Raw genomic sequence first — 13,191 nt, forward strand, 5'->3', positions numbered from 1 at the left:
CATGCCTTTCAAAGCTTTCCAGACCTTCAGAGAAAAAATTCTGAAACCTGGGAAAGAAGGAGTGAAGAATGCGGTGGGAGATTCGCTGGGAATTTTACAAAGGTAAAGTTTAATGCCAACTACGGGTATGATTTCTAACCTCTCGCTGTCACCATGGGAGAGACTTTGAAGCATGTTTATAAAATCATGTTATAAAAACTACATTTTAATAAGGAGGGAGTGGGTAAGTCCAGTAGATGGCTTCTGGAGCTACTTCTGTGTATGGCCAGAGCAAAGAAAAGATGTACCAAAATTAGGTCAAGTTAGGAAAATACTAGGACAAGTATTCTGTCTATTATCAGCACTGACTGGTCATGGTGGTACTCTATAGGGTATGTTTGCATCGAATGAATAAAGATAGAAAGAAAGAGAATAGTTCATATTGATATGATAGTGAAGCCAAATATGTCTATGCTTTGAAAAGAAAAAAAATTCAAAATTTTGAGTTAGTTTTCACTATGATGAAGGTGAAATTTTGGCCAAATCTTAGCTCATTATATAAAGTATACAAAGTGTTTCCTGATTGCCTATTTTTTCAAAGAAAAGGTTAGTGGCATGATAATCTGAAGAAGGTAACTTAAAAATTGATATTCCTTAAAGCAAAAAGTTTTTCTCATGGTAGCAGTGGGAAACATTCAGTACTATTGTAAAATTGGATGTCGATAGAGTCTTAACCCAACATGACTATTTTTTACATAAAACATACTGGTATAAGAATTTGCCAGAAATGAATGCATTGATGTGATACTTTAATTTGTTAATTTTTACAAAGTACATTTCTTCTCAGGTTTTATAAATGAATTAATCAATAGTCCTTATGTACAGGTAGCATGACTTAAAAACATCTCATATAAATAAATGTGAAAAAATACCCCTTGTAAGCCTTTAAGTATGGAAATAAGCATTTCTAATCCTAATCTGAAAGAGAATGTCATCTCCTTTGAACTGTTCTGTCATCTCTTAAATTTATCTTACAAGATTCCTTGTTGGGCTGGGAAGGTAGCTCAGTGGTAGAGTACTTGCCTTGCATGCATGAAGCCCTGGGTTCGATTCCTCAGGATCACATAAGCAGTAAAAGCCGGAAGTGGCACTGTGGCTCAAGTGGTAGAACGCTAGCTTTGAGCTGAAAAGCTGAGGGAGCGCCCAGGCCCAGAGTTCAAGCCCCATGACTGACAAAAAAAGAAAAAAAAGAAAGAGATTCTGTTGTCCTCTAATATTTTTTTGTGTGTGTTTGGTAACCTGCATGCTCCTGTTGTTGAGTTTTTCATGATTATTCTTGGCAAGTATGCACTTTAAGAGGTAAGTTTGGGCACTTTTATTCCTTTAGTAATTGAAAACAAAACGACTTCATTTAGCCATGCTGAATTATGGACAGATAGAAACTTAGCTTAGTGATAGCAGCAGAAACTGGCCAATTACAGAAAATGATTATAATAGCATTTTAAAAAGTGTTTTATCCTTGCAATGCAAAATCCCCAGGTAACCTCTTATTGTGGTGGTGTGTATTTGATAAGAAATACAAAGAGAAGACACAAGGGCTTCATTGGCTCATTCAGGTGGTAACATAGAAAATCTGGCCAAATCAGGAATAAAAACAGAGACTTTGGACCATGGGTACCATTATAATCACCAGACTTGGCTGAGCTCAGGAAATATTGCCCCAAATCCTTAGGAATAGTCTTTTAAAAATTCAGTTTAATTGCTTTTTTTTGGGAAATTTTGTTGCTTTTTTGGGGATTTATTTCCAATAGGAGACTGGTTGTAAGAATGGGTTTTGCTATGTTTTATGGAATCATTCCCATGGAAAGCTCTTTGTTTGCTAAATCAGTTCTTTAGATATATAAAATTAATAATTTCCAAGTCCTGGGATCTCAACCCAAAATTGAATTATGCTGTCTAGGGCTCTTTGAATAGCTTTCACAGAAATGTATCATAGCCAATCTAAAAGATTTCTAACAAATCAGCTAACAAAATGTTTGAGACAGAGAATAAACTATAAATTCCAGGTACTGTCAGCTGTTCTAATTTATAGAATAGCTTTTGAAAAAAAAAGTCAAACTTTAACATCTTTATTTCCTTCAGGGATCACTAGTGGAGGGGAAGGGAAAAAACAAATCGTTTAAATAGGGATACAGGTGGACCCACTGCAACAATGAGATGTGCAAGTTGTTATGTCAAAAACGAACTTTACAACTTTGGTTGGGGGGGAGAAGGGTTGGGGGAGGAAGGAGGGTTGGGTGGGGGAGTGGAGAGAGGAAGGGATGGGAAGGGGAAACAAAGGAGGAGGCTACAATGCTTGATGAGAAATGTACTCATTGTCTTGCCCATGTAATTGTAACCCTTCTGTACAGTATTTTCACAATAAAAAAATAAATAAAAATTATTGACAAAGGAATGGGGGCAGATGGGAGGGGGACCATAGCTTGACCAGGTATCCAAATTGGTCCTAGTGGTTTTTGAGCAGAGCATCAGAATGACAGAGACCCACTCTGCCCTGCATTTGGTGTTAACCACAAGTCAATAAGATAATTATAAGGGAAAGGCCTCTGATAAGATAGGCATTTCCTCCTTACCTTGTTGGTGTTCATGTTATACCAGCTGATAGGACAAGTGATGTGAAATCATAAAGATCTGTGTTCTGTTTTGTAAAGGGCATTGGGAAGTTAGAACTCCTGCTTTCCACCTGAGTAGTCAGTGGAAGTCATACACATCTAATAATGTTGGAGGCTGAGATCCTCATCCCAATGAAATTCTTGAGCTATTTTTAAATCACAGAATGTTCCTCCTGGGCAGGGGAGTGGCAGCTCTACAGGAAGCATCTGAGAGTTCACGCATGGGGTTGATTATAGGCAGGCATTATTCTTAAGCTTCCTGGAGAACAGTCATTGATAAAAACAGCTGAATAATCACTCTGCTAAAAGCACAACAAATTTTAGGAATGTAGTAAGAAGGAAGAATTGTCACTTATAGTCTAGTTTTGGACTGTATCGACATAACAGTAAACTTGGAAATGAATATCTGGAAATTGATGTTCAGATTTGTTCAATTTCAATGACAACATGGCTGTCTTCAGATTGCATGTGCCTAAAAATAATAATGTTTCAGGCATTATAAATTCATTTAATTCCATAAAGAGGGGAATATTATATTTATACTTTTATATATGAGAAAACCAAGACACAGAGAGGTTAAGTAACTTGGTCAAGGTCATGCAGCTTATAAATTGCAGTTAGATCCCAAACCAGTTCAGCGCTCATATTCTTCTTCTTCCCCACCTCCCACCCCCAAATATTTTTTTTTCAGTCGTGGGACATGAACTCAGGGCCTGAGCAATGTCCCTGAGCTACTTTGCTCAAAGCAAGCACTCTACCACGTGAGCTAAAGTGCCACTTATGGTTTTCAGGTGGTTATTTGGAGATAAGAGGCTCATGAAAAAGGCTCCTGCCAAGGCTGGCTTTGAATCATGATCCTCAGACCTCAGCCTTCTGAGTAATTAGGATTACAGGCATGAGCTACCAGCACCTGGCTCTCCAATTCATTTTTTTTTTTTTTCAGTCATGGGGCTTGAACTCTGGGCCTGGGTGCTGTCTCTCAGCTCTTCAGCTCAAGGCTAGCACTCTACCACTTGAGCCACAGAGCCACTTCCAGCTTTTTCTGTTTATGTGGTGCTGAGGAATTGAACTCAGGGCTTCATACATGTGAGACAAGCACTCTATCACTAAGCCACCTTCCCAGGCCCTCTCCAATTCATTTTTAATTGACACATAGTAATTGTGCATGTTTATGAAGTAGAATGCAATAATTTGACACATGTATGCAACGTGTAAGTATCCCATCAGGGAAGCTGGGCACAGTGGCTCATGCCTGGATTTCTAGCTACTCAGGAAGCAGAGGTTAGTTTGATGGCAGTTTAATACATTTGTTACACAAATGTATCAGATGTGTATTAAGTTATGTGTTGCTTGAGATCAAGAAACCCTGGGCTCCAATTGCTGTGACATTCTTTTACTTCCCTGCATGTGTGTTGTCAGGCCATTTGGCTGAAGGCAATGTGGTTCTATTCAACCAAGCCAGATGCCTTCCCAGCACTGTGCAGAGAGTGTGCCTTACCTACAGGTCACCTCACCCAGCGTTGAAGCCCGTGTCCTTTCAGTGGCCTTCGAGGCCTGACAAGATCTCTTAAATAGATCTTAAAACTTAGTGCAAGGCTGCAAGTTTGTGTTACTTACAGAGGCTACGTGATATTTTTTGATATAACACACTTCACTATTAACACAGAAACAATCTCTACGACCTAATAAATAGGCTGCATCCATCAAGGCACTTTGCTGTAATCAACTTCAACCAAAGTGGAATGAAACTTAGGAAAGCATGTCGGGAAGCACTTAGGCACCCTGGGAGGGCCAGTCTGGATGCTCCAAGTCTAGTAGCTGTTCAGGCAATTAATTCAGATCCTTCAAAACCTCCATATGCGTACAGAATAATATATAAGTTCATATATAAATAGCAAAACATATGTTTACATATGCTGTAGACATGTGTTTTATATATACACTCATATATATGTATAGATATATACATACAGAGAGGTCGGCAGGTTTGTCACCAGTGGTCTAGACTTTTGGAATTAACAAAACAACAAGAGAGAAAATGAGTCTTTCTCTTTCCCAGTGGGTTAACCTATAACCCTATGAGAAATGGCTGGGTGGGAGTGTGGATTGTATGGGATTGGTGTCCTGGTAAGAAGAGGAAATCAGAGAGACATCAGGATGCATGGAGGCCACTGATTGTGCAAAGAGGCCTGGGGAAAATCCAACTTTGATGACACCTTCCTTTTGGACTTTTAGCCTTCAAATTCATAAAAGAAACTTTTATAGTTTAAGCTCCCCCATCTGTCTTGTTTTGCTGTAGTAGCTCTAGCAAACTGACTCTTCCAATTAGCCTTCTAGAAGGGTTACATTTACTTCAAAAAATTATTTTTGTCAGTCCTGGGGCTTGAACTCTTGGCCTGGGCACTGTCCCTCAGCTCTTCAGCTCAAGGCAAGCGCTCTACCACTTGAGCCACATCGCCACTTCTGGTTTTCTGGTTTTTGGAGATAAGAGTTTCATGGGTTTTCCTGCCCGGGATGGCTTTGAACTATGATCCTCAGATCTCAGCCTCCTGAATAGGAAGGATTACAGATGTAAGCCACTGGCACCCGGCTTCAATAAATTTTTCCCCCCACACCATCACTGACTTGCTATTGGGTTGGAAGAAGGAAAGAGATGAAAAGACTCTGTCTACTGTCTCCTCTCTGGACGCTCTTTGAAGGTATTTGGTTGGGTTTTATTAATTATATTTGATCTCCCTTTTCCCTCCATCTTGAGATGGAGGATATATCTCCATCTTATAGCTCAGAATCCATCCTGTAACGAACACCGGAAAAAAAGCAAGTAAACGGATTAAAAAACAAACTGGTGAAATTATCTGCAAAGTTCTGCTCACTTTGTACTCCAAATATGGATTTTTATTCCTAAAAATAAATCAAAATCTCCATGATTGGTAGGAACATTTGGATGAGTTCTGTAAGGGCCTAGAGGCTACTTAGCATATCTTAAGCAATTAGACCATGGGGTTCAGGCACTTACTGGACAATTGTATATGAGGACAGTAGTCATGAGCCTCCTCCTGTGTAAACGGCTGGCAACCCACAATCTGCAGCTTTCTATTTTTGGAGAAACAACAATGACAGTCACTGGAAAGAATGAAGATTCTCTGATCTAAAAGACGAAGCAAGCAAACATGAAGAGAACACTGGATGGGGTAAATAGTTATTATGTATAATTAAAGTCTTCCATTTCTTCAGAAAGGACTTTATCTTTTTTCTTTCTTATTCTTCACTAACTTTCCTCTCTCTCATCCTTCTATAAAGTTTGTTTCTGGGCAGGGATGAATAGATCCATACCCTGTCTCTAAACTCTTCAAGCCAGTAATAATGTCTGGGATTGACCTGCAAGATTCTATTCTGCTGAATGAAAATTCCCTATCAACCATAGATGAAGATGATGAGGAGAATGCTCTTGCCTTCAGCGCGTTTATGATGTGGGAGAGATCTTTATTTGTGGAGGCAAATCAGCACGTATTTATTCACCACCTACTACCTTCATGAAAACAAAACTAATGGACTATGATAACTGCTGTAATAGAAGGATATACAAAACTAATACACTGAAGATACAGTGTCAGGGTAGAGTATGTGATTAGCATGCCTGCAGTCCTGGGTTGATCCCCAGTACCCTGATATCCACTCTGAGAGAAGGAGGTGACATTATCTGAAAAGAAATGTAGTCTTTGCCTGATTTATATAACTATAACCCCTCTGTTTTTAGCATTTTCAGATAAAATACATTTTTGAAAAAAGCTCTGGGAGATAGGATTTGAATTTATTATACACGTGAGGAAATGTGGTCAGAAAGACTAAGTTAATTGCCTTAAACTCAGAGTCAGCAGAGCTGAAAATCAAGTCAGCTTACCCGACTGTCTGAAGCCTTGTGTGTTCCATTATACAGGTGGTCTGCTTCTCAGTTTTCCTCTGTGAGCTTGCCTATGCAAGAAATAATGTATTACTTGTTATTGGTATTATTTTACATGTTGTACCTTATTAGGGATTGAACCCAAGCCCTTGAATATGGTAGGCAAGCACACTCCACCGAGCTACATCTTAAGCCATCCAGTATTTTAATGTTTCTAGAGCAAATCACTTCAAGAAATGAATGGTAGGAATGTACAGAAGTCTTGTTTGGGAGTAGGTACTTGTGGGAGGTGGGAGTGTGAATGGAAAGAGTGAAGCAGAATGCATATGGTCAAGGTACTTCCCATCCAGATACAGAACTGGGACAATAAAACCTGTTCATATTGTCTTAAGAAGTAGGGTGGGAGATGATGGACAGAGATGGGGGAGGTGAACAACATCATAGGCATACACAGATACGTCTCAGTGGGACCCTTGGACAACTAATATGTGCTATAAAATGTTTTAATTTTTAAATTTTTAAATTTTGTCAGTCGTGGGGCTTGAACTCAGGGCTTGGGCTCTGTCCCTCAGCAATTCAGCTCAAGGCTAGCACTCTAGCACTTGAACAACAGCGCCATTTCTGGTTTTCTGATGGTTTTATTGGAGATAAGAGTCTCACGGACTTTCCTGCCCAGGCTGGCTTTGAACCATGGTCCTCAGATCTCAGCCTCCTGAGTAGCTAGGATTACAGGCAGGAGCCACCAGTATTGAATCTTACTCTGAGGTCCTGGCTGTTGGAAATTAAGTTTCAGTCTATCTGGGTACATGGAGATGGGGTCTGCCTGACTCACAGACAAATCAGGCAGTATCTCCCTCTCGTTCATCCACATTTTCTCCTGCCTCATATTTCTGTGAAGTCATGGCTTAGCTGTCACAGCAGGTAAGGGAGATCAGGACTGATTCCCAGTCCGCAAATCCAGTCCCGTATTTATTCCTCATATCTCTGGTCTCCCATTGGGCAGGTGCTAGGAGGAGGTAGCTTCAGATCCGATGAGTCAAGGCCCTGCAAACAAGGGAGCAAAGGCTTCCTTCTATCAGGGATAGCTGCCCTTTTCTCACTACTTTCCTTCCCTTTCTCTAGCCCCTGCCCCAGAGTGTTGTAATATCCCTCAGGAAAGTGTTGGTTTAGGCCTAAAAAGCATAGCAAGACTGGACTAGATGCGTAAGAGGCTTACTGAGGGAAAACAGAGGTGGGAGGGAGTGAGGAGAGCATTCAGACAAGGTTAGGAAGAAGAGTTTGAGGCAGTACTAGGAAGTTTTAGCAAGGCCAGTGGGGAGTCCTGGAGCCAGGTGCCTGTCAATGGAGTCTTGCCTCTTGCAGGGAAGGGCTTTCCTATAACCTTGCAATGCTTAGTCCTTATGAGAAAGCAAGGCTGCTTGCTTTGAGAAAAACCTTGTCCTGGTGCCAAAGCCATGGTAGAATCAGAGTGCAGCAGCTGGGGCTGACTTTAATTAAGCTCCTAAAAGCCCCACACTGCCTGAAAATATCACTCTTTATTACTCTCCATTTACAGCATCTGCATGAACATAGAAATGCTAAGTTTAGGACAAGTAACACTTTTATTAATAGCAAGAATAACAGTATTTACCATTTATTAATATAAATCTCTGCACTAAATTATTTACATGTGGCATTCATTAACCCTATGAGACAATGACAATGATTAGCCCACTTTAAAGATAGGGACCATTGTGGGCTGAATTTTATCCTCTCCCCTGGTGCTAATCCTCAGTTTTCATTATGGAATTGTTTGGATATAGGATCTTTAAAGAGGTATTTTAGTTAAAATGAGGCTACAGGAGGCTTTAGCTCAAATGACTGGCATAAGGAGGAAATTTGGACACAGAGAAAAACACAAAAGTTATATGATCGAAGAGTTATAGGGAGAGATGGCCAACTACAAGCCCAGGAGAGAGGTCTTAGAAGAAACCAACCATGCTAACATCCTGATCTTGGGTTTCTGGCTTCTAGAATTGTAGGAAAGTAAATTTCTGTTGTTCAAACCTTGTTATAGATATCTCCTATTTTATCCTGTTCTTTGATTTCAACAAAGCTTGCAGGATCTAGTAATTCTAGCTCTTTGTATAGGGTTCTTTCCTACCAGCCTAAGAACTGAAGGAAAGTGGAGAACACATCACATTCATTGTTTATTCCCAACAATTCCCACAGTGCCAGACACATTAGGTAAAATTAGTAAGTATCTGATAAACTGAAGTGAGTCTAGCGTATTTGTTTCTCCATAGTTGTGCTTTAAATCTTATCAGAAGAAACTGCCAAGACCATCTCTGTATGGATTGGTAGACCAATCAAACTATTTTGTTTCAATTTATTTCTTAACTGCTATATTAGCTGTTTAATATTAAAATTAATATTTATGAAAACTGGTAAGCATTTGCAGAAAGAATATTTGCTCAACTACTCCTCTTAGGAAAGAAAAAAGCTCACTGGGTGTGGCTTAAACCTGTAATCCTAGCTACTTGGAAGGCAGATAGGTTAGAGGGAGAGATCATAGTTTGAGGTTATTAGCCCAGGCAAAATGAAAAAAAAGTTCATATGACTTCATCTCAACCAATGTCTGGGCACAAAGGTGTGCATCTGTTACCACAAGCTATAGGAGAAGCACAGTGGCTAGTTGTGGTGACATGCACCTGTCATCCTAACAGCAAAGGGAAGCACTAAAAGGAGAATTGTAGTCCAGGCTGGCTTGAACATCAACTTGTAAACAACCAATGCCCAAAATGTGCTGGAGACATAGCTTAAGGGTTAGAATACCTATCTACCAAGTGTGAGGCCCTGAGTTCAAACTCACTACTACAAAAAATAAAAAATAAGAAGAGAAGTTAAAATTCACTCTAATGGCCCTAGAAGTCAGTGAAGGATACTCCCTTTGGAAGACACTTGAACTTGCCATTTGAATACAAGATGTTTCCTAAGGATCACCTCTTTAGAAGATCTACCCAAAGAAGAAAGGCTAGACAACCAGTTGGGTGTATGTTGTGATTTAAAATATGCTTCCAGGGCTCGGAACGTGGCTCAATGGTAGAATGCTTGCCTTGCATGCATGAGGCCCTGGGTTCGATTCCTCAGCACCACATAAACAGAAAAGGCCGGAAGTGGCATTACAGCTCAAGTGGTAGAGCGCTAGCTTTGAGTTGAAGAGCTCAGGGACAGCTCCCAGGCCCAGAATTCAAGCCCCACAACTAACCAAACCCAAAAAACATGCCTCCTTACCTTACTTAGAAGACTTAAAACTTGTTTTTATTAACACTTAGTTAAGAAGAATAGGAAATAAAGAATCAATTATTTAATTTTTTGTCTGAGTATATTTTCAGCAAGTTTCCAGTGTCTCTAAAATTAAGCTCAAAGGAAATAGCTGGAAGACATTACTCTTTCAGCAGGAAATTCAATACAGGACATAAACTCTGGACTTGGTTAACATTCCATTCCATTATAGATGAGGTTTCCTCATCTATAAAAACAATGTAATAATAACTCATGGGGTGGTTATGAGATCTAAAAGATTTAATGCCATAATAGCCCAACATACTATCTGGTACATCAGTAATATTAATCATTATAATTGCTATAATAATAATAATAATAACCACAGAATACAGGCTGCATCATACTGTAAGTTTTCCTTTTATTTTATCCACTCAGTGAATTTTTCTTTTTGTGTAGTACATATTTTATCCCTCTCATCTTAGCTTTTGTTTTCTGTCCATCCCTTTTCTAATGTAGAAAAATTGATGGGACCAATGAAGAAGAAGATAATATTGAGCTGAATGAAGAAGGAAGGCCAGTGCAGACATGCAGGCCAAGCCCCCCACTGTGTGACTGCCATTGCTGTGGCATTCCCAAGCGTTATATCATCGCCATCATGAGTGGGCTAGGATTCTGCATTTCCTTTGGGATTCGGTGCAATCTTGGAGTTGCCATTGTGGAAATGGTCAACAATAGCACTGTCTATGTGGATGGGAAACCAGAAATTCAGGTTAGTGTACTCAAACTATGGCAGATTTTGCTTTTGACAGTACTTGTGTAAAAGCTTTGCTGCAAGAATGTACTGCCAGTCCTTCATTGATGCAATGAAAATGTAGAGTGACAGCTCTGTGTTGGGTTCTGGATAGATGGTGAACAACATAGACTGGGCCCTTGTCCTCATGGAGACTTATAGTACGTGATGACAATCTGGGGGTTGTGTTGCTCTGTTGATGTGGTACACAGAATCCTCAGGCTCATCTAAAGAAGAGCTAGCTCAGCCTGATGTCATGAAAGAATTCCCAGAGAAAATGATGGCTGGCCTAGGGAAAGAGGATTTTGGTGAGGTGTGAAGAAAGATAGTTGAAGAATGTGTGCGTTTACGTGGGGTGGTGGGAGAGAGAGAGAGAGAGAGAGAGAGAGAGAGAGAGAGAGAGAGAGAGAGAGAGAGAGAGAGAGAGAGAGAGAGGAGAGAGAGAGAGAGGAGAGGAGAGGAAGAGAGAGAAAGAGAATGAGAATACATAGTCTGTTTCAGTACTTGAGACAGCCATGTCTGAACCTCTTTGGAAACTTGTTGATAACTTAAGAACCCTTTATTAAAATTAACATTTTTAAATTTCTTTTTCTTTGGCGGGGGAGGGGGGGCAGGGGGTGGGTTCCAATCCTGGGACTTGAACTTAGGGCCTAGGCACTGTCCCTGAGTTTTAGTGCTCAAGGCTAGCACTCTACCCCTTGGGCTACCACTCCACTTTGGCATTTTTTCTTTGTTGGTCAATTGGAGATAAGAGTCTTACGAACTTTACTGTCTAGGCTGGCTTTGAACCTTGAACTTCAGATCTCAGTCTTCCGAGTAGCTGAGATGACAGGTGTTGGTCCATCATCACCCTGCACATTTAAAATTTTTAACTTGAAGTCCAAAGGATTATAGAAGAAGTTATTACTCTACAAGCTGTGCTTGAAAGGTGTTGTATGACTAAGAGCCTGTAATGTTGTGTATCCTGTATGACTTTCCAAGGCTATGGGCTGTGCTATTTTCTGGACTGAAAAGATGCAGCAGCATGCTCTCTTTGCCACATCTATTAGCATCATCTGGACAAGTCTCCTGCCAAGCACTGGCTTGGGAAAATTTGATATTGGTCCATTGAAAAGGAGTCTTTAGTTGGCCTGCAGGATTTTTGTTTGTTTGTTTGTTTACTAAGAGATTATTCTGCCAAAGAAAAATAGCACCATAGAGATTCTTTTTAACCAGTTTCTTTCTGATGCCACAGCAGAATATGTCCTAAAAATTGATCCTGTCTTTTTTTTGGGGGGGGGCGTGGGGGCGAAGAATTGGAATTGGAGGGGAGGATAGAGGAGGAGGAGCATATCATGAATGTCATAAATAAAGAATGATGTATATTAGTGAGGTTTCAGATGTGTATCACATGCATTCTCTCAGCCTTTTGTGAGCAAGGCCAGCTAATTAAAACTTGTCTGCTGATGCCCAGATCAAAATGAGATGCTGTTTTGCATTTGTTCGTTGCTTGAAAAGATAGGCCCAGGTAATAGAGTCGGCTTGGAGGGATATAGAAAAGACATTTTGATAAATCCAAGGAACAATGATAGTCTGAGGTCTCAAGTTTCTATGGTTTTACCCTCTAGAGTCTTAGAAGAATTGATTAAAATTGAAACTATGCTTTACACCATCCTTTCTAGCCTGGAGAGTAGTTTAGCAGCTCTAGCAACAACTCCAATTTCTTGCAGATCATGTCTCTCTTGTTCAAATAGGACAAAACTTAGGTATCAGCTAAGTGTGTCTGCTAGAATGACAAAGTGCTCCCAAATGATGATATTCATTTGGTTGGTTTTATGGAGGAAAAACCTAGACACTTGGCACTGAGATTATTTTTGGAATCCTTATTTTCAAAAGGAGAGAAGTATTCAGTATGATTAAGTAAATCTTTTTTTTAACCCCCTGTGCTGGTAAAGAGGCTTGAACTAGGGGCCTGGCCCTGGATCCTAGCTTTCTCACTCAAGGCTGATGCTCTATTATTTGAGCCATACCCTCATTTCTAGCTTTTTGGTGGTTAAGTGGAGATAAGAGTCTCATGGACTTTCCTGCTTGAGCTGGCTTCAAACCATGTTCCTCAGATTTCAATCCTTTGAGTGGCTAGGATTATAGGGATGAGCCATCAGCACCTATCCAGATAAGTTTTTAAAGTAAATATGTGGTCTATGGGTAGAGCATCATCCGCTTAGTGGGTACAAGGCTCTGGATTCATTTAATCCCTAGCAACTCAAGCGCATGCGCGCGCACACACACACATACACACACATACAACCATGTGATATATATTCTAAAAGTGGTAAGAAGGGTGATTTTAACTGATGTGTATATAATCACTTTTCAATTTAATAATTATGAATTAGGGCTGAGGTTGCAGTGCAGTGGTAAAGCATGTGGTAAGTATGCTCAAGGAATGGGTTCACTCTTCAGGCACCAAAATGAATGAACAAAGGGACAAACAAACACAAAATTAAAGCCCTTGGAATAGTGTCTGGCATATGGTAATGGAAAAAAAGGACTAGAATTTGAGAAACCTAGATATTATTTGCCATTATGGTCAGGGAAAAGTC

At 40.1% G+C, this 13,191-nt stretch overlaps 1 protein-coding gene across 1 annotated transcript in view; it reads left to right on the plus strand.

The window, feature by feature from the left end:
* Slc17a8 (solute carrier family 17 member 8) overlaps window positions 1-13,191 on the plus strand; it is a 39,806-nt gene continuing 26,615 nt past the window's right edge. Inside the window, exons 1-2 of the mRNA XM_070037091.1 lie at window positions 1-102; window positions 10,336-10,588. Of these exons, the coding sequence (XP_069893192.1) occupies window positions 2-102; window positions 10,336-10,588 (354 nt within the window). The 5' untranslated portion in view covers window position 1. The remainder of the gene's footprint in view (window positions 103-10,335; window positions 10,589-13,191) is intronic.

The sequence above is a fragment of the Dipodomys merriami genome, unplaced genomic scaffold (genome assembly GCF_024711535.1).
Source record: "Dipodomys merriami isolate MVZ:Mamm:240054 unplaced genomic scaffold, mDipMer1.0.p SCAF_10, whole genome shotgun sequence".
Taxonomy (NCBI): Eukaryota; Metazoa; Chordata; class Mammalia; order Rodentia; family Heteromyidae; genus Dipodomys; species Dipodomys merriami.